General features: G+C 35.4%; 1 protein-coding gene across 12 annotated transcripts in view; it reads right to left on the minus strand.

Annotated features, from left to right (window-relative positions):
• The window catches only part of CSPP1 (centrosome and spindle pole associated protein 1), a 66,818-nt gene that overhangs the window by 5,094 nt on the left and 42,324 nt on the right, over window positions 1-19,400 (minus strand). For 11 of the 12 annotated variants that reach the window (XM_032682375.1, XM_032682367.1, XM_032682349.1 and 8 more), the window contains 11 exons: window positions 18,424-18,536; window positions 17,182-17,331; window positions 15,797-15,943; window positions 14,904-15,008; window positions 13,750-13,816; window positions 12,206-12,326; window positions 11,398-11,540; window positions 10,698-10,838; window positions 5,327-5,367; window positions 3,964-4,027; window positions 123-232 (listed from right to left, as the gene is read on the minus strand). In XM_032682375.1, coding sequence (XP_032538266.1) covers window positions 123-232; window positions 3,964-4,027; window positions 5,327-5,367; window positions 10,698-10,838; window positions 11,398-11,540; window positions 12,206-12,326; window positions 13,750-13,816; window positions 14,904-15,008; window positions 15,797-15,943; window positions 17,182-17,331; window positions 18,424-18,536 — 1,202 coding nt within the window. The remainder of the gene's footprint in view (window positions 1-122; window positions 233-3,963; window positions 4,028-5,326; window positions 5,368-10,697; window positions 10,839-11,397; window positions 11,541-12,205; window positions 12,327-13,749; window positions 13,817-14,903; window positions 15,009-15,796; window positions 15,944-17,181; window positions 17,332-18,423; window positions 18,537-19,400) is intronic. The other variant, XM_032682319.1, reaches the window with a different exon arrangement.

The raw sequence follows: 19,400 nt of genomic DNA on the forward strand, positions 1-19,400 counted from the left end.
AGGGCAAATAGCTACATATGTACTCTCTCTGGATCTATAACACCATAGGAACCGCAGGAACTGTCTGACATTAGATCTGTGGCCCACCTTCACATTTAAGCCAAGCCAGTTATCATACGTACAGCACGCTCCAAAGCTTTCTGCTTCATTCGTCTCCTCTCCCTTGCAGAAGATGGAAGTTGTGGTAATAAATTAACTTCTTCTAAGGCAGGAAATGTTTCCCCATTAGCACCTGGAAAAACAAGTGAAATCATTTGCAAAGAAATCAAAATACCACACAGTGCTCAAACCTGCTTATGCTTTGAAATGAGCCAATACACTGTATTTGATTTCATCACAGGAATCAAGGCATGTATTCATTAGGACATCTTGGACAAAGCCAGTGATAATTCAGATTCGGACAAAAGAACAAGGCACCACAATGGCAGAAAGGGATGACCTTCAAGCAAAGGCCAGAAATATACCTGGAACAGGTGATCCAGAGAAGTTGTGGACTCCCCATCCTTGGAAGTGTTGAAGGCCAGGTTGGATGGGACTCCGAGCAACCTGGTCTAGTAGAAGATGTCCCTGCCCATGGCACAGAGGTTGGAACAAGATGACCTTTAAGGTCCCTTCCAACCCAAACCCTTCTGTGATTCTATGATATATATCAAGATAACTCTTATATAGAGGATAAGGCATCCTGCAAATCTACCACCCACCTCACCTCACCACATCTTGTTTATACCTAGACCTTTAGAGAAAAATGAGTATTCAAACAAGTTTGTTTGCTCGAAACAGAGAACACTAGGCAAATTAGAGTCATAAAAAGATACAATCATGTAATAAATTATGTATGGAAATATGTTACATGGAATACATAATAACATTACACAGAATGATAATGTTACATAGAATATGATAACACAATCTATGCATTAATCACACAGCCTTGGTCATATCTCAGCGATTTCTTGTAATAAACTGGTAGAATCTGTTCATACAAAAACAAATAACTACTTTTTTGGTCCTACCTGTATCATATTACAGTGGAGAGAGTTTCATCTATTTTTATAATACAAATGAACCCTAAGGTGATCTCTCTGCTTCATACTTGTCTATTTCCCTTTCTTTTGCTGATTCTGGAAACTATTTCAAATATAAACTATTTCAAACAGGTACTTTTTTTTTCTCCAGGACTAGTAACCACTGCTTGGGGGCTGGTTTATGGCTTTGCTGCTGCTTGCTGCTAACATTGGGCTCCCATTCCCAGTTCAGATCCTCTAGCACCTTCAAGGACTGATACTCCCAGGAAAAGGAAGGACTTTGCTCAACAAAATCAGTATAGAATCCATTAAACCAACTACTCTTTGTAACAACAAAGTCACCTTTTGAAAAGGTGCTTAGTCCGGTATGATACACTAAGTAAAAGAACTAAGATGAGAGATCGGTGTAAATTCTAAAAGTAACAATTAAACAATTATTTTGGTTGAAAAATGAAATACTTAGGTTTGAAAAATACATCTTATTGATATGAAACAAATTCAGAAAAACAAAGAGATATTAAAAAATTCTTTTGTATTACCAGTTGTTTTTTCTCTAAAAATAAAAATTTTATTCTCCTCTCCTCTTCTCCCTTCCCAGTTTCATCACAGGTACTCATACTCCTATCACAAATGTTTCAGTGAAAAAAATCAAAGTGTAATTTTGAAATGGTATATGGCTAACAATCCACATATCAGAATTCCAGCTACAAGATCAGTTCAACTTCACTATATTCGAATTAGTGCTATTACTCAAAGTATAAAAAATGGTTTAATCATGTGAATTTATGACAACAGAAACAAAGTACAAGATAAAGCAGAATTTATTTGTACCAGTAGCATGTCATTCGTGTAAGATACTACCTGTTCCTGTAAACATCTATCATTCAGATACTGCTGCAGAGAGATGCTTTCAAATCACTGCATTAACACTAATGAATTCTAGGGTTTCCAGTGAGGCAAAAAAGGAAAAAAAGAAACTGATGAACCTCTTTATTCCTAACTGCCTCAAATTTCTGAGCCCTGGGAGATAAATTCATTTGTAATGCTGACATAATAGATGTCAAAATTGAGTTGGATTTTAAACCCATGTTAAAAAAAAAAAAAATCAACGAAAACAAAGGGTAGTGTTACACTCCTCTTAGGAAATGAAAAACATTGTTAAGATATACCCCAAATATTTCACAAAAGACCCTCAGACAATGTGAGCAGCACGATTCACAGAGAAGGCAGCCCACAGATAATGGTAGTCAGGGATGGAAGTCATCAGATTCACATTCAGAATTTTAATTTCTAAAGCCCAGATAATGCAAAGGATAACAGTTTTACTTAGTGCCTACAGCTCAGTATCAGAGAACATGGTTTTCACCACGGTCCTAAATGATCTGGGAATAAAATGGAAAAGAAAGAGGGAAATATATAATATCATAGGTTAACTCCATCACCTCACTGAGCAGCAAGTACCTGTTGGATGAGGAGAAAAAGGAAAAGGGTGAGAGGACTATAAAAATCATGAACCTTGTGAAAGTGGTGAACAAAACCAAGAGCACCTCATTACACAGGTGGCAGATTCAGAGCAGATGAAAGGAGATAAGTGTGGATGTTTATCCACACAATACTGCTAATGGTAAACAATTAGCAGGATTCAAAAATGCTCATTCCCATTCATGAAAGACAACCTATTAAAGACCCAGCTTTGCAAGACTTATTAAATGCAATGACAGAGCATTTGACTTAGGATATTCGGCCACATTCTAGATTGATGGGCTCTCCTAAAGCATCCTTTCCCCATTTGGGCTGTACTATTCCTAACCTGAAAAAGAAGGCATTGCAGAACTACAGAGAGTACCAAATGCATTGAATAAGGCTGAAAGCCTCGTCCTGTGCCCCTCCCAAGGCCAGGTTCTATCCTCTACTCCAGGACTTGCATGTTAACAGAATAAGCTTGAATACATTTCAAATGAAAAATTCTGCTTTTAACCAAAGCCAGAGATAGTAATCATCAGTTTATCATCTATTTTCATTAAAAAGCAGAACTCAACTGCATCTTCCCTACAGCAAAGAATAAAAACCTTGTAAAATGAACGAAGGAAATTTCAAGATACTGTAATGCCTGCTAAAGGAAAATAATGTGTAGATGCCTGAGTTGATCGGGGTTTTCTAGCCTTATTATTTCTAGTGAATGGAAATAAAACAGCACTTATACATACATGCAGATGAAGGTTGAATAAGGAGACATAAGAGAATGAGGCAGTCCTTTATACAAAAATCTTAAAACTAAAAATCATCTATTTCAGATGATGAAAATGCAACAGTATTTACAAGTATGATGTTTCAAGTGAAATAATATGTGAACAGCAGAAAAGTGATTAATTTAGAAAGAATCACTATTATACCCATATAATCATACTTAAAATTGAGCATCCTTGTAAATCAAAAGAATAACCATGAAAATAACTGCTAAGACTTTTGTATTTCACTATGGACAGCTTGCAGTTGTAAGTTGTGATTGCCAATAAAGTATTTTATTTGCCGCAGAACAACAGAAGAGCATCGTATATTCTACCGCTGTAATACATTTGCTGAACAAATGTTAGCTTTTCCTTATCCAAAGCTGGGAAGATGTCAAAAAAAGCTCCTAGACAAGACTAGCATCCCAGACAAGGCACAAAGAGCAGAGAAAGATGTTTTCTCATAAAAGGATGTAAAGTGGTATAAGGTAGCATCATTAATTGTAGGGGTGATCTACACAAATTTATTGCAGTACAATTTCATAAACATTTGCATTTTAATTTGGAGGCATAATTTTCTAATACTTTAAACCAACCACCATACCTATAACCACTGTAACTTTTAAAAGAGTAATAATCATTTAAGAGACACAGCATTGAATAACATGTTTGTACACTCACAAAATGGTTAAGGAGAGGTATGAACTCACCAATAAAAGCGCTATCCGATTCCAACAGTGAATTCTTCAGAAATTCATTAGATTCATTCCTGAACTACAAAAGTGAAACAGAAGAAATGGAAATTCAGAGGCCTCAATATATTTCTGGAGCCAAACTGTAATTAATATAAATTAATTGCCAAATTTCTACAAAGGAAAGAGCAGCTCTACAGCGTTATATTCTACTATTCTTTACTTTAGGTTTCTACAAACCCAATACATTTTTAAATAACTCATATTCCCTTTAAGCATTAGGGTCTTTATTTTACTTTTCTGTAGTAATCCCATTTGCTGAAATTGCCCACACATGGCAGCTGTTTTGGTGATTTGTGCAACACTGACATGTCTATTGAGAAATAGATCCCTCTCCCTCCGTCTGAGTTTCAGAACAGTCAGTGCTGGAGGGGAGCTTTGCACTTTAGGTTTGTATGAAGTATTGATCAAATGAAGAATGATTCCTCATGTTTCGCTTATCCCACCACATACAAGCTTTGACATTAAAGCATTAAAATAACAAATTTCTTCATCGTAATTGCAAGCCCTAAGACCAACACTCCTAGTTCACTCCATAGGTGCAACCATTTGTTACAGAAATTCTACTGTGGAATAATTTATGTTGAAAACCACTCTAAAATCAAAGTAGTAGAAACTATCAGAGGGAACAGAACAATAGAAAAAGAATCTTTTACTGCAAAGTACTGCTCTGAATGAGAATTTCAGTCAATAAATTACAACTATAAAGTGCATTAAGATGATTATTTTTTTAAACAAAAAACTGTTCCATTTCTGCATTTAGTTACAGTATTATCCTCAAGGTTAATGTCTTTGCTCTTGCACAGTCTCCTATTTTGCATGGTTTCACATTACCATGAAACACAGTTGAGCTCTGTTATCCTTTAGTTTGGGTTAGTACAGAATTCCAATTTGACAGCACTTTTTTTTGCTCTTTTCACCAAGTCAGAGAATAAACATCCCATCTGAGACAACAGACTTAATTCTTGACTGCCAAGTCCATCCCTTAAACCACCCAAATTTGGAGCAACTGCTTCTGGCTTGTCTTTTTCTACTAATTATCTCCCCAAGCAGCAACTGAACGTTGTATGAATATAAAATACATACCAATGAATATAAAAGGAAGGGAGTTAAAGAATCAGGCTCTCTCTACACACAAACATAAGTAACTTGTATGTCAAGTTTAAAGAGGTTGTTACTCCATACTCATTGTATGGACAAGCAAGAGAAGTAAGTAAGCTTGCTGCATTGTTATTTAATTCTCTTCTCCAAATCAGTGAAAGACACAATATTTCTCCCACTTGAAAAAAGCAATAAAATACAAATCCTGTTTTATTCTTACCAGTCCCATGGTTTGTGGGTAGCTGTCAGAAGCAGAGTCATCTTGATCAACAAAGGCAACATAGACAAGAGACAAAATGACAATGTTGACATAAAGACAGTTAATACCAAAACACACTAAAAGTTTTATCACTATACAATTACAAAAATGAAGACCAATATGCATTACACCTTTAAATTTACATATATTGTAATGAATGAACAAATTTTCAAAACATTTGAATGCAATGGTTATTCCGGTTTCCTTACGTAAATTTAAGCAGAATCAGAGAAATCAAACAGAAATCTGTAGTGCATTGTTTCTGAAAATGTTGAGCATGTGCAAGCCCCTAAGGCTGGATTCAGTCACATTCATTTCACACCAGAATCATACTATTCGCTACTAATTAAAAATCAACTGGTTTCCATCTTACTCAAAACCTTACTTGTTATCCAGAAAAAGGAAGCATAACTATTTCTGTGGCTATTGAAAACCATGTTTTAAAAGATTATAATCACATTTCACTAAATGCTAGAACTGCACTAAATTGTGCTGAATTCTGAAAAAGTTCCCTATACTGCAACAGTCAGAATTACCTCTGAAGTATGTTTACAATAATATTCTAAACACTTGTTATAGAAAGGTCATGTCCAAGTACTGACTTAATAATGTAAAAAAACCCATCAATTTGTGGGAAAGCAGTACAGTTTAAACCATCAAAGCAACACATGGAGGCACAAAAGTTTGCTGCATGAATACTTAGTTTCTCTCTCTTCTCCCTTATGCTTCAGTTTTTGATACCTTAAGATCTTTATTGTTTGAATTACTGCATCTTCGACAAAATCCAGCCACACAGTTAGAGAGAAATGGGGGGTTTGTCCAGTGTTCTGTACACTGCTGAATCCTAATGCAAATGGAATGTGGTACTCATAAAACCCAACAGGTTAAGTACTGCAGATGAAGAAGCATTTTGACAGAAATCTATTTTCCAAAGTGTAGCAAATAACTCCAAGTTGATGGCCTTCTTATTATAATGAAGATTATCCTCCCTTTCCTAGCACACATATTCTGGTTTTCTTGCCATCATCTTCACATACTAAATTTTAAGTGTCACATTTTTTTTCTTACATGAAACACGTTTGTAAATTAAAAAAAAAAAAATCAGAAGTTAATGGTATTCAGCATACCAGCAATTGCTAGTGCTAAACTGCAGTACTTTAAACTCCATCTGAACTTCCCAGCTAGGACACAAAAGACCCCAAAAATGGAAAGAAATCTCTCTGATTTATCATTTTTTGTTTAAACTAGATATGAACCAAGTAGAAATACAAACCAATTCTGCATCAAATTTCAAAAATTAGAGAGCCAAAAATGAATTATTTCTTCCAAAATTAGGGATCACCCAAGTCATATAATTCCTGTCCCTAATTTGGTTTTTGTCATTATTTTTAGCAGTTTATCACGGGCTAGACTGCAAGTCAGGAGTCTCATTTATATGCAGTGAAGCTAAATATTACACTGCTTGGTAGTTAAGATTCATGGATACTCCAAAAATATTTACTTTATATTCCAGACATCTGCTTGCCAGGAATGTTTGTATAACTAAACAGTTGTACTTATATCAACAGAACTCAGGACTAATGATCTTCTCCCCTAGGTGGGACACCTCAACAATCAAATTGACTAGCAAGGAGGAGGATGTGTCACAATCAACTCTGTTAATGAAATCATTTCTCTTGCCTTCTGTCAGGGTGTAATAACGAGAGCAGGGACTGCAGAAAGCCCCAGGAGTGAATGCACACTCAGCATGCTGAGCACACCACTCTTGCAGCTTTCAAGAGTGGCTGAACTAGACAGATCACTACAGAGGAAAGTACTTCTCTAAGGATAAAAACCTCAGTTCTGGAGAGCACAGAGAATCATCTTGAAATTTAATGTATCATTAAATTGTATCATTAGGTCATTGTCAATTATATCATTGTATCATTAGGTCATTGTAAAAATGGTCTAATGCATGCTGGAAATGCAAAGAAGCAAAATTGAAGTTACTTTTCTTATTTAGTTTAAGTTTTCAAATAAAACATTTAATAGTGTTTTATTAATGTTTAAAATTATTTTAATTAATTTTTATTTTAATTTTAAAATTATTTATTATTTTTTATTTTATTATTTTTTAATATGATAGTCTTTGGGGTTTGCATCTCTGTCTAGCAAACTTATTCAGTGTGTAGCTGAGCTTCTGTGTGAAGCTGTGTGAGCTTCCAGCATCAAAAACCAGAGCACATGGGCTATCAGTCCATTCCCAATATAATATTCTAGTCATGCAGAGCCCAGCACTGCAGTGCAACAACATCAAAACTGCTCCTCTGCCTTTCCCTCCTATCCCTTGAAATAACAATTGTCCAGAAATCTGCAAAAAATTGTCTTATTTATAGGGATACATCTAGCATTTAAAACTGAGGACATTTAAAATCACTAGTTTTTCAGGTTATAGTTCCACTAATAGTCCACATATTTCTCCTTTATGTAAAGACAGTGGAAACTGTATAAAAAGCATGTAAGGTGAAGAACACTTACACAGTGTGGGAAAACAGGTACACCACTACAGCCCATAACGCAACAGTACAAAATTACATACTGCTCTAATTCATTTTCCTTTCTGCCTTAAATCAGACAATAAAACCACTCATCTATTTTCAGTGAGGGGATGATGAACTTTCCTCTGACGAAAATATATCATAAACAGAGAAATACATAGCAACTAATTCTCCTGCTCAGTGCTCAGTGACAGACTATAAAGTTAAATGAAGTTGTAAAGTGATGGGAGAGAGAGAGAGAGAGGGAGAGAAAGCTGTTCAAGGATCCTCTAGAAGCATCGGTAGAAAATCATTAAAAAAATAAGCTGCTTGTCTGGCAACTAATCCAAGTTGTCCAAGGAAAGGCCTCTTCAGGTTGTCATCATGTAAGCCTGCATTATCCATTTAGCATTAGCAGGTGTCTAAACTGACGGCATGCCCTTGAAATTAATGAAAATGGCAAATCTGCTTTCTAGATTATGGAGGTTCCTCTTCAGACAACATTATATGAAACCTTTTTCTGACTGGACTATTAAAAAATATTCTAATGGTGGAAAATCAGAACCATGCCCCAGAGAAATCTCAGCTGAAGCTAGTGAACTATTTTTTTATCATTTTCAATCAATCTCACAGAGGGGAAGACTGAAGACAACCCTATACACTCCATTGAGACATTAAATTATATTCACAACCATGTAATTAACACAGAAAATGGTACAGATATGCTTATTTGCAACTGTGATGTTCTATTATCCATAAGCAATATTGGACACATTTGCTTGAACACCAGCACATCTGTCCAAGACAGAACAGGAATCATCTTTAATGCTCAAGAGGAGCTGAACTGAACACCCTGCAAGTAACTGTCACCCTTCACACCCTGGTAACCAATTTTGTTGATCTTACTCACATATAGATCTAGTAACAGCTAACAGGAACAGCTAACTCCATTTTTTTAAACCAGTATGGAAAGGTATCACTATTTTCCTTCCATGTGTGTTTGTGTTGTTTTTTTTTTTTTAATGTCCAATTTTCACCTCATCTCTAAGGCTAAAAAAGTCTAAGAAGCAGTCATAGGGGTGACTGAGGCAAGGCGAGGACTGCAGGCACTGTGAAAAGATGCCATGGACGACTCTGTGCCAGGCACAGCTAGTGTCATAACAGACCTGCAGCTGAGCCCATCAGTCAAGCTTGTGGTGCCTCTGAAAACATATTTAAGAAAGAGCAAAGCAAAGCATGTCAGTTAGGAGTGAGGACAAACACACGAAAAGCAGACACAAAGGTTGGAGAAGAAGGAAGGGGAGGAGATTCTCCAGGTGCCAGAGCAGATTACCCTGCAGGACCTGAAGAGACCATAGTGGAGCAGATGGAAAGGTGCAAGAAGACAGAGGCAGAAGAGAGAAACCACTGTGTACTGACCATATTTCCCCCCTGCCTCAGCCTGACGCCACTCATTGCATCATTGAAGGGACTGAACATAACCTGTGGTGGTACCAAGGAAGAGGAGCAGGGGCGCAGAGTGAAGGTCGGTATGGGGAAGGGGGCAGAAAAGATGTGGGTTTGATGTTTGTCTTTTTGTTTCCTGTTACTCAAAGTCAGTAATTAAATATTTAAGTTTAGAGTAATTAAGTTAATTTTCCCCAAGTCAGGTCTGCTTTGCCCACAACAGTAGTTGGTAATCAATCTTCCCCATCTATGGCTTGGCCAACAAGCTTTATTCTTCCTGTTTCCCCTACCACCTCACCAAGGAGCAGGAATGAGGGGATGTAAGGAGGAGGGCAGCTGGGTGGGAGTTTGGTTGCTAGCAAAGGCTAAGCAACCACAGAAATAAAGTTACTCTCTCTTCAAAAATTTAGCTAGGCCAGTCTGAATTACAGAGGCAAACAGTTTTCTGAGAAATTTGTATCTTGTACTCAAAACTAAGTTCATTTGTATGGTTTGGGAAGGTTGAAGCAACTCTCATTATATTTTTAAATATCCAAAATAACTGGAGAAATTGGTCCTTCATGACTGTTTGTAAAAGGTATCTAAATGAACCTTACATTTGGAATTATGTGGAGCACGCAAAAAAGGGGCATTACATTTACATTTCGCTCTTTCTGCAATATGCAGCTAAAATATTCTACCATGTTAGAATATTAATATTTTACTATCTTAGGAACATCTCTATTAAGCAATACAAGCAACATTTTCCTTCTGGAGACTCAAAGTATTTAAGATATCTCACATGTGGTTTCTAAAGCAAAGCCTGTTTATGACTACAGGTTGCCAAAACTTTGCAATACTCAAACCAAGATTATGGAAATAAAAGAAATTTAATCCATTAAAAGGAGAGCAAAGTAAAGATATGCCATCTGCATTTTAATCAATTCACAGCTCAAAGCCATCTACTTTCTCAGTGGGAACTCAAGAATTGCTTCAAGGAACTTATCTGCTAACACTTTTATCACAGATCAGCTGAAGAACTACCCTGCTCTGTATTTTTCTTTAAAAAACAGTAACAAAATTACTTCTCTTGCATTTTTCTGAAGTATGAGGCACTAGCTAAATTACTTTCATCAGGGAACCACAGAGAAACAGTTGCAGTAATTAAACCCAAAACCAAATATAAAACCACAGAAGCTCCCACAAACACTCAATTTCTTTATGCTTACATTATTATAGAATTTCAGCATTCTGGTGTTTTACTGTTTCGTACTGCAGTGCTGACAGTGAACTTGGAAGAAGTAAAACCAGACCTCATGGGTTTTAATTCTTATCAAATTCAAAACACAATTTCAATGATTTTTGTTGATCTCCGACCATTCATTCCTTACCTTCTGTTTCTCTCCTCATTCTCATTCTGTCAAGTTTCTTCTGCTGCTCCCTCAACAGTGCCTGCTGTTGAATCTCTAGAGTCTGGTCATCTTTTGGAGGATCAGGATACATGTGCCTCAAGCCAATACGCGTTTCAGAATCTACAGCAAAGATATGAAATTTACTTTTTTTCCCCCTAAACCAACATTTCTGAAAAGCATTTTTGAAGAAATAGCTACAGATACAGTCATAAAAAATCACATTAAAAATAATGGCGACAGTGTCCAAGAGGATGAGCCACTTCACAATAACTTCACAATTTTTCTATATTAAAAATATATATTTTCTGGTAAAGGAGAAACAGAAAGTTACAGAGAATCATAATTTGTTCACGGGTAAAAAAATCTAATTCAGTCTACTTTCAGTAACACCATAATATCAAATACACAGGAAGCTTAAGCAGTAAGGACTAGAAGACAGGTGGGTGCTCCGAGTGAAAACACAGCATTAGGATGCTGTGAATTCCATGTACTTGTAGGAATGACCACACAGAGATACATACACATACAGAAGGCCATTCACTGACTGTGTTGTATGAGCAGTAGCTGTGAAGAGCCTAATTTTTATTTTTGCCTTTAAATACTGGATGGAATGGAAGATGGAGGAAAAGAACAGATGTTTCACTACCTGTCTTCATCAGTAACAGGAAGATCTACCTGCCTTTGTATTTAAGTTCATTAAATTCCCAGATATTCTGTATATTGACAGGATCTTGTGCCTCCTTTGATGAAGGTCGCCTTACTGGGGCCTGCAGGCGAAGCCTGGCCTTCTCAAATATATCCTTTGGATTCTTGTCTCTCCTCCTGCATGACAAGTTTGTAAAACAAGCAGAGTGTAATATTAATGAGTTGGATGGAAACATAATATTGATAAAATTTGGATCTTTTATCCTTAATAAATCTATCTAAAGAGGAAAATAAGTTTGAAAGTTGTTATAAAAAGGGATAACCTACTTAAAACTTAAAAAAAATCCCTCATACTTTATGGAATAGGTCTAAGACTGGTGATCAGGTGAATCTTTTCCAACTAATTGGTATACTTAACTAATCCATTTTGGAAACGAACAAAATTTATTAAATAAAGAGGGTATGATTTTTCAAGAATAAAGTAAGTACTTTCACAGCAGTATGGCATTCAAAAACATATTCAACAGCAGCAGTACTGCATTTTACAGGCATAAATTATGCCCTAGGAAAAGAGGCAATGGAGATAAAATTCCACCTTACACATCCTCTTTCTGAGGCAGAGCATTGCAACCTCCAATCTTACCAGTATAGCCATTCTGACAATAAACTTCAGCAAGATTCTTGGAAAAAGCCATACACATTAGAAAAATATGAAGATAATTTTATATACAAGTTCTATCTTTATATCCTCATTTCGCTCATGTATACTGGCCAACTAACACAAAGAAGCTCTAAGTTCCTATGCAAAACCTAACTTTTAAAACTGAAGATGAAATTCTTACCGTGTAATTGGTACATCATCATCAGTGGCCATATTTAGCAACTGTTCCTGCAGTCGCCTTTCTTCACTACGAAGCTGTTTCCTCATCTCTGATAATTCATTTATCACGTTCTTTCTTTCCTCTGGAATTTAGCACAAATAATTTAAAAATAAAGAGTGTCAGAGCCACTTTTCTGTCTACTTCATAAACATAAGGTAAAAAAAAAAGAGAAAACAGAGATAATGAAATGTTAATTGAAACAAGGACTGTACAAACACAAGGACTGCAGCATTTCATATACTAGAAATTACATCAGAGCTTGTATTTTGAGACAACACAAGGACCAGATTCCCTGAATAGTAGAAAGCATCCAAAAGTCACTGGAAATGTTTCACTATATTTAAAAAAGGAAAAGCTATGATATAGCAGCAAGAGGGCATTGCCAGTAAAAAGCCTTACTTTGAAATAAGCAAACCTACACATTCCTCAGAGGTCCAGAGGCAGATGACAGGAATTGAGGTGGTATCTGCAAGCACACAACCTCATTTCTGTTTCCTGTCTCAAAAGTGGGATATCTGTCTGTCCAGTGCAGACTGTCTTAAGTGGTCAACTTCTAACTTCAATTTTTAGTATGTGCTTATGCTGACTTTTTAGACCTACTTCGGGTCTAAGCTGTTTTTTTGTGGTCACGACAGCATTCCTCCACAAGTTAAACCAGTTTAATAAATTCCTCATTTTCCAAATAACATGCTTAGTAATTTGATATTTTACTGACTTTTAGACTGTGTCCAGAACCTAGCAGGGAAGCACGTTTTACTAGTTTAAATCCTCAAACATGAGACTTAATTCATATGTCTTCATTTCTCTCGTGACAGACAGTCTGAGTCAATCAATTTCCAATGGCCACATTAAGAACCATTCTCCCATTTAGTAGAAAAGACACAACAGGACAGCATTTACTGCTACATTCCATATGTTGTTTCTTATAAAAAGAATATTTCTTATATTTCTTGTAAAAAAGAGTCAGAAGAAAAATTACTGCTTTCCACCCATATATTGCCAAGATAACTAGCATATAAAAAGTAAAGGAGATCCTCCCAGCACAGCTGAATTTTAAAACCACCAATGAAAGCTAAGAGGAACAAGCAGAGGATTAGGTAGATTATCAAATATAAGCAGAATTTAAGAGTTACAACTGCAATTGTTGGTTTAATCCATTACTCAGCCAGTGCAAAACTCTCCCATTTTGCAATATTATATTCTGGTCACAGTGGTAACGACTGTTCTGACTGAGAGATCCAGCACTTCCCGTGAAGACTATTCCATTATAGGAGTTTTTACAAAAAAACTTTTCCTGATGAAGATACATAATAAATGTATTTCTATTTTGCATTAAAACTTCAGACATATCATACTAATACACTGATATTATTAAGACAGAGATAACATCCACATATAAATGCAAACTTTAAAAGACTATTTCTTTGCAGGAAAGAAAGGGAACTGTAACTGAGAAAAATTTTATTGTAACAGAAAGTGAGTTTGCAATAAAGACAGATACACACCTAATGAACGCAACTGATTTCTTCTAGCAGGGACAGGTGGAGAAGGAACTCTTGGCTGTGCAGGATCCTAGTGATCATAATGAATATGAAACGTTAATACGTAAAAGAAAAAAAATATAGTACATTTTACTTCCTTATTTTACATTCAATTTACATTAACAATTGGAAGACAGAATAAACCTTACAGATTGTTAATGCCTAAGGTTTTTTAAATCTGATCTTTAAATGTATAATCCAAATTCCTATGTTTGGATAGTATTTACAGCCACTATAAACTTATATATTACTGCAATGCACTACTCAGAGACCTAGACAAACCTATATGAAGTACTGCTAAGACAGAATTAAACAGACCTTCCTCCACAGCATTCTTCACATTTAGGGAAAGCAATGGTTTTAATAAGGTTTAAAGTCCAACATAAAATATTCTCTGAAACTGCACTATAAAGTATTTAGCTGAGTTCATACAGATAGTTTATAAAAAAAACCCCAAAAACCACTTTCTCAGTAAAAAGACAGAAGTGTAAACTGAGATTCAAGTATCATAACCAATTATTTAATCTACTCTTTTCAGGAGAAATTTATTTAAAAAAAATATTGTCCCAGGGAAGATTGCCAAATGAAAGAAATGAGAGGTCTCAGGACCACTCCTGTAACTCATTTTTGATGCAGAGAAGATGCAGAGTATATTAGGAGTTATAATCTTCTTGTACCTTCAAAAACATAAAGATGAAATAATAATGTCTGTAGCTATGAAGTAACACTAAACTTCATGCCTGAGCTAAGTTCTTCTCTGAGTGAACAGGATGAGCTGCTACATAATATGTAATCTTTCTTATCCTAAATCTTGAGATCATGAGACCCTTGGTAAGGGTCTGGACTGTGTCTGTCCTGTCCAAAATGAGGTGCTCATCCCTACAGAATATGCATATGCAGAAAAAAAAATTTAAACAACACATGGCCAAAAAATGTCTTCAATACTTGGAATCAAATTTAACTTTAAATTTCAGAGCTACAAGACTGATCAATGTAAAGACTGTCTCCAGTTATCTGCAGCATTCCAGCAATAACTAGCAACCATTAAAAACCTGGTAGGATTTCATACACTGTATGGTCTTAAATAAACCACTAAAAGTTTGCTACAATAATCATACTTGTGAATAGTAAGATATACGGCTCTCAGCAGAGGGAATCCTTTCTTCTTTTCTTACTGATTTGTTCTGAAGAGCGGGAATGATGGGAGAAGATTGCCGTGAAAACTGCAAGGAGGAAAGTAAGGCTGAAACTATGTTCCTATAGCTTCTGAATAAAGTATTATTTTGGACAGGAAGAGTTTTGTTAGTGTTTTTTATTTGACAGTAAAATGCTTTTAAATGTATAAAATTATTGAAAAAATTATTTAATATGATTTTGTTTTCACCTGTAGCAGTTTTAATCCTTTTTTTTTCTATGCTCTAGGGACTTTTTCACTTATGTTTAAGTTGCAAATCTTTTTTCCTCTAGACACTTCTATTATATCTGTCCACTTTAGAGAATCGACAGAAATTTTGTAAAAATTTTATAGGAGACAATTTTATAATTTACTTTGATTTTGTCCATCAAAATTCTATGTGATGGACTTTTTACACCACCCAGGTCAAAGAAAAATAATTAGATCATCAATAACACCATTGTTCAAGACGAACAGTCCTACCAGTCCTCTACACTGCATAACTAGTTTTATTTGTATTTGCACCTCTGCTAATGCAGATCACAGTACTTCACTGCAGATATAAAAATCAACTATAGAGTGCACCTTGCTCTTATTAATCTTGTTTTTACTATTTCTTAATGCAAATTTGATCAGCAAGGTAAGTTTCCACTGCAGTATATCTGATTTTTCAATCAGCTGTTCTGTTTGTTCATTAAGTATACTGCAGATTGATAAAGTGAAAAGGGAACAACACTGAAGGTAGAGGTATAAGAAATCATATGATTTCTTTAAAATCCAGTTATTTCTAGAAGTTAGAAAGAAGTATTTGTATCTTAGAAAGTCACTGAAGCATACCATCTTCTTTTCCTCTTCCATCTTTTCTTTCTCAAAATATTGTCTAAGTTGTTCCTCTTGCTTTTCTTCTTTTTCTTTTCTTTTTTTTTCTGCCTCTTTTTTCCTTTCTTCATCCAATCGAATTATTTCTTTATTTTTCAATCTTCGCTGTAACATAAACATTATTAGTACGTTAAAAAAAGACTCAAAATTACCGAAGTTTTGTTTCGGTTTTCTTTGGAAAGTTAAAATTACACATCAAAGTATCTAGTATGAAATTAAAAGCATATTTCATTAGGCTGACTTCAAACATTCAAACTAAAAAAGTATCTCATGCAAATAGTAAACATCCACAGTCCCGGCTTTGCTCACATCATTTAACAGAATTCCTAATAATTTCTATAAACATCAGTTTGTGACCCCACATCTGCCATGAGCTAAGGCTAAACTGCAGGAGTGATTTCCAAAAATTCAGATTCAAACAAAACATACCATAAACATGCACCACTCAATCACAAGCCCACAGAGAAAATTATCATTCAATCTCAATTTTAGTCCTGTGTTTGCGATTAGCGATGATACCAGTAAGTTTCCCACCCTATACTAGACCAGCTCTAGTATTCTGAAGACAAGGCTCATCCAACTAACTTGCTCATACTGTGGAAGGAGAATTTAGAATATAAGCTAAGTGTTCTCTCTTAGAAAACTTGTAGTCCTACATCCTGAACCGATCTTTCATAATCCCACAGGGTACTGAAAGATTCCTCCATCTCTGATGGCCCTGCATCCTTTTCCTACAATTATTTATGATATTCAAAATCATGAAGATGTATTCACTTTTTCAAACCTGATAAATAAAGCTTTTACGTTTTAATTAAATCCATGGGGATTGATTTGGGTTTGAATTTACCTCCATGAAAAGCATTCATTAGATGTGCTTGGCATTCTTCCAGATATCTCTTTACCAATTCAAAAGAAAGCTTTACAAAACCTTCCTGTATAGCTACATTTGGAATACAAATAATTTCATGAGAGTTAGATTTAAGATGCTAATAAAAAAAGCCAAACTGGGCTGTTTTTTTTAATTCATCAATTTGACAAAGGTTTTTATTTGTCTTATCACCTAATTCCTCTAGAAAGAAGAGCACAACTGTCACTTACAAAACCATGTAATTTTTCTTAGAAGCATTAACAGCACTTCAAGGTCATAGTACACAATAAAGAGTGAGAAGAATGTGATAGTTAACACTGACAATCTTCCACTTCTCCTCTGGTTAATGCAGACCCATTTACAAGCAAGGACCAATTCACAGGACAATGCTTAGTTTACCTTCTTAGTCTAGATGACAAATATTGCAAAGGGTTAGTTTAGGTTGTAAACAAGTCAAAGGATCAAAATACTACACCTCCTCGTCTTTCTTCCTTTTCTCTTCTTGTTCATCTTCATATGCTTTTTGAATTCTCATCCTCTGCTCTGCTAGTCGTTTTTCCTCTTTTTCTTCTTCCATTCTAAGTTTTTCTCGTTCTGCTTCTTCCCTACGTCTCTTTTCTTCAATCTAGAAAATAAAACAAAGACGTATTTAACTGTCAATAGCCAGCAATAATCTGATAAACAACATTTACCATCATGACCTTTTGCAGTACCTACTTGCACAATCAAAAGTTTCATGGCACAACTGAAAGAATACCAGGGCCTGTCTTATATTTCAGTTTCAGAACTCCTTTAAAATGACATTCTATTTTACTATTTCTTTTTGACCACTATTTACAGAACCATCCTCCAGTAAGAAAACTAGTTATAAATGCTACTAATAAACCCAGGATATTTCCTAACACTTACTCTACTCCAGATGTGCTGGAATAACACTTTTCTTCACTGATTAAATAATAGAAGATGGGAAACCAAACCAAAAAATATATGACAATTCTTTTCTCTTTCCACAATTATAGTATTTTTAGACCCGGTGCTGACTCACTAAAGCTAAAGGTCTGCCCTTTAGTCTTTTTGGCAGTCCCATACACAGAGAAAAAAAAAAACCTTTATCTTTTCAAGAGATCCAAATCAAACTACTGTATGACTTTAGTACTCTTTTAAATTATATAGGATTTCCTCAATATTGATATTTAATTACATTGATATTTAATTCCTGTGGCATAAGATTAAATGTGAAGTATTACGGACAGAGGACAGAAGCTGGTAGAAGAACAGTTGGGCTTTATATACACATCAATAAATAACTACACTGTGACTGTCTCACTGACCACCATTTCATTTTGATGAGAGTGCATCATGTAAACTTCCAAAGGCAAACATCTTTGTTTCTTTAGGTATTTATGTGCGCAAACCTGTACAGTAAGCACAGTTTGAGAACTCAATACTGTATTTGAAGAGTTGTACTTAGAAAAAAAAAAAGATAGAACCTGGATTAAAGAAGCCAACTAATAAGAAATGCTTATAAAAGTGATGCTATTATGTAAGCCAAAATCTGAGAAACTTGATAGTACATAGCTCTTACTACACCTCTTGTGTACAGAATTGGGTATGATTGGGTAAGTAGGGTCTTTGGTCAGCAGTGATGATTTGCTCCAACTGCAAACCCTCTTTTTAAAGTTCATTTAATCAGATGATATCTGGTGTGCACATTGACCTGTAGACGAAGAAAGTTCTTGTATGACTCCTGTCGCTTCAGATACCGTGGAGATGGTGGTTCACCAAACACATTACCTCGAGCAAAAGGAGAGGCCTGTGCAAATGTAAAACCTAAGGGAGGGGAAAAATTACAGACAAAAATCAAAGTAAATTTAAGACAGCAAGTCAGAGTGAAGAAGGGAGAATCTAAGACACTTGTTTCAAAAGGTATCTTATGACAGCCATAATTCAACACTATAACTGGGATTAAAAGTTATTACATTGCCTGCCTACAATATTGCCAGGTTTTAGCTGCTTAATTAATAATATCAAAGTGAGGGGTTTTTTTTACTAAATAACACCTACAAAAATCATATATTTTCCTATCTGATCTGCAGTTTAGTATCTAAAAATATTACCTGCAAATTAATTAGAATAGCAAATACTTTACACCTCATAACTTCACTGCTTGCAATTACTCTTAGAACATATAGTTCTGTTCCTTAAGTTTATTCACTACTTAAAAACAGAGCATCCTAATAGAACAAATGTTTAGGTAAAATAGCAAAGGATGCTACAAAAAAACAAAGCCCCAGACTGGCAAATAAAATTCTAAGCAGTCAGAAAACTGAATTCTGGAAGTATAAGGTGCCTTCTGTACTATGAAGCAGGAAGTGTCAGGTCTCCTTTAGCCCTGAGTTACGAACACGTCATAATCATACAGTCCCAAAAGCTCTAGATAGGAGGATTAATTCAGATACCACACAGAGCAGATTTTGCAGAACAGAATCCCCACAGGAAATAGAGGAGAAAGAAAGGAAGTAAAGGAAAAGTAGAGTAAGTTGTGTTAACTTGCCAGCTCATACAGCATGTTTTTCACTCATATCATGCCTTCTCTGAAGGAGAGTGCCTCAAAGATGTGCAAGAGTAACAGGTCCACTGAGTTCAGACAAACGTTACATTTCCCTATATGGTGATGTACCATCCAAGTCAGAT

The sequence above is a fragment of the Chiroxiphia lanceolata genome, chromosome 1, assembly GCF_009829145.1.
Source record: "Chiroxiphia lanceolata isolate bChiLan1 chromosome 1, bChiLan1.pri, whole genome shotgun sequence".
NCBI lineage: Eukaryota > Metazoa > Chordata > Aves > Passeriformes > Pipridae > Chiroxiphia > Chiroxiphia lanceolata.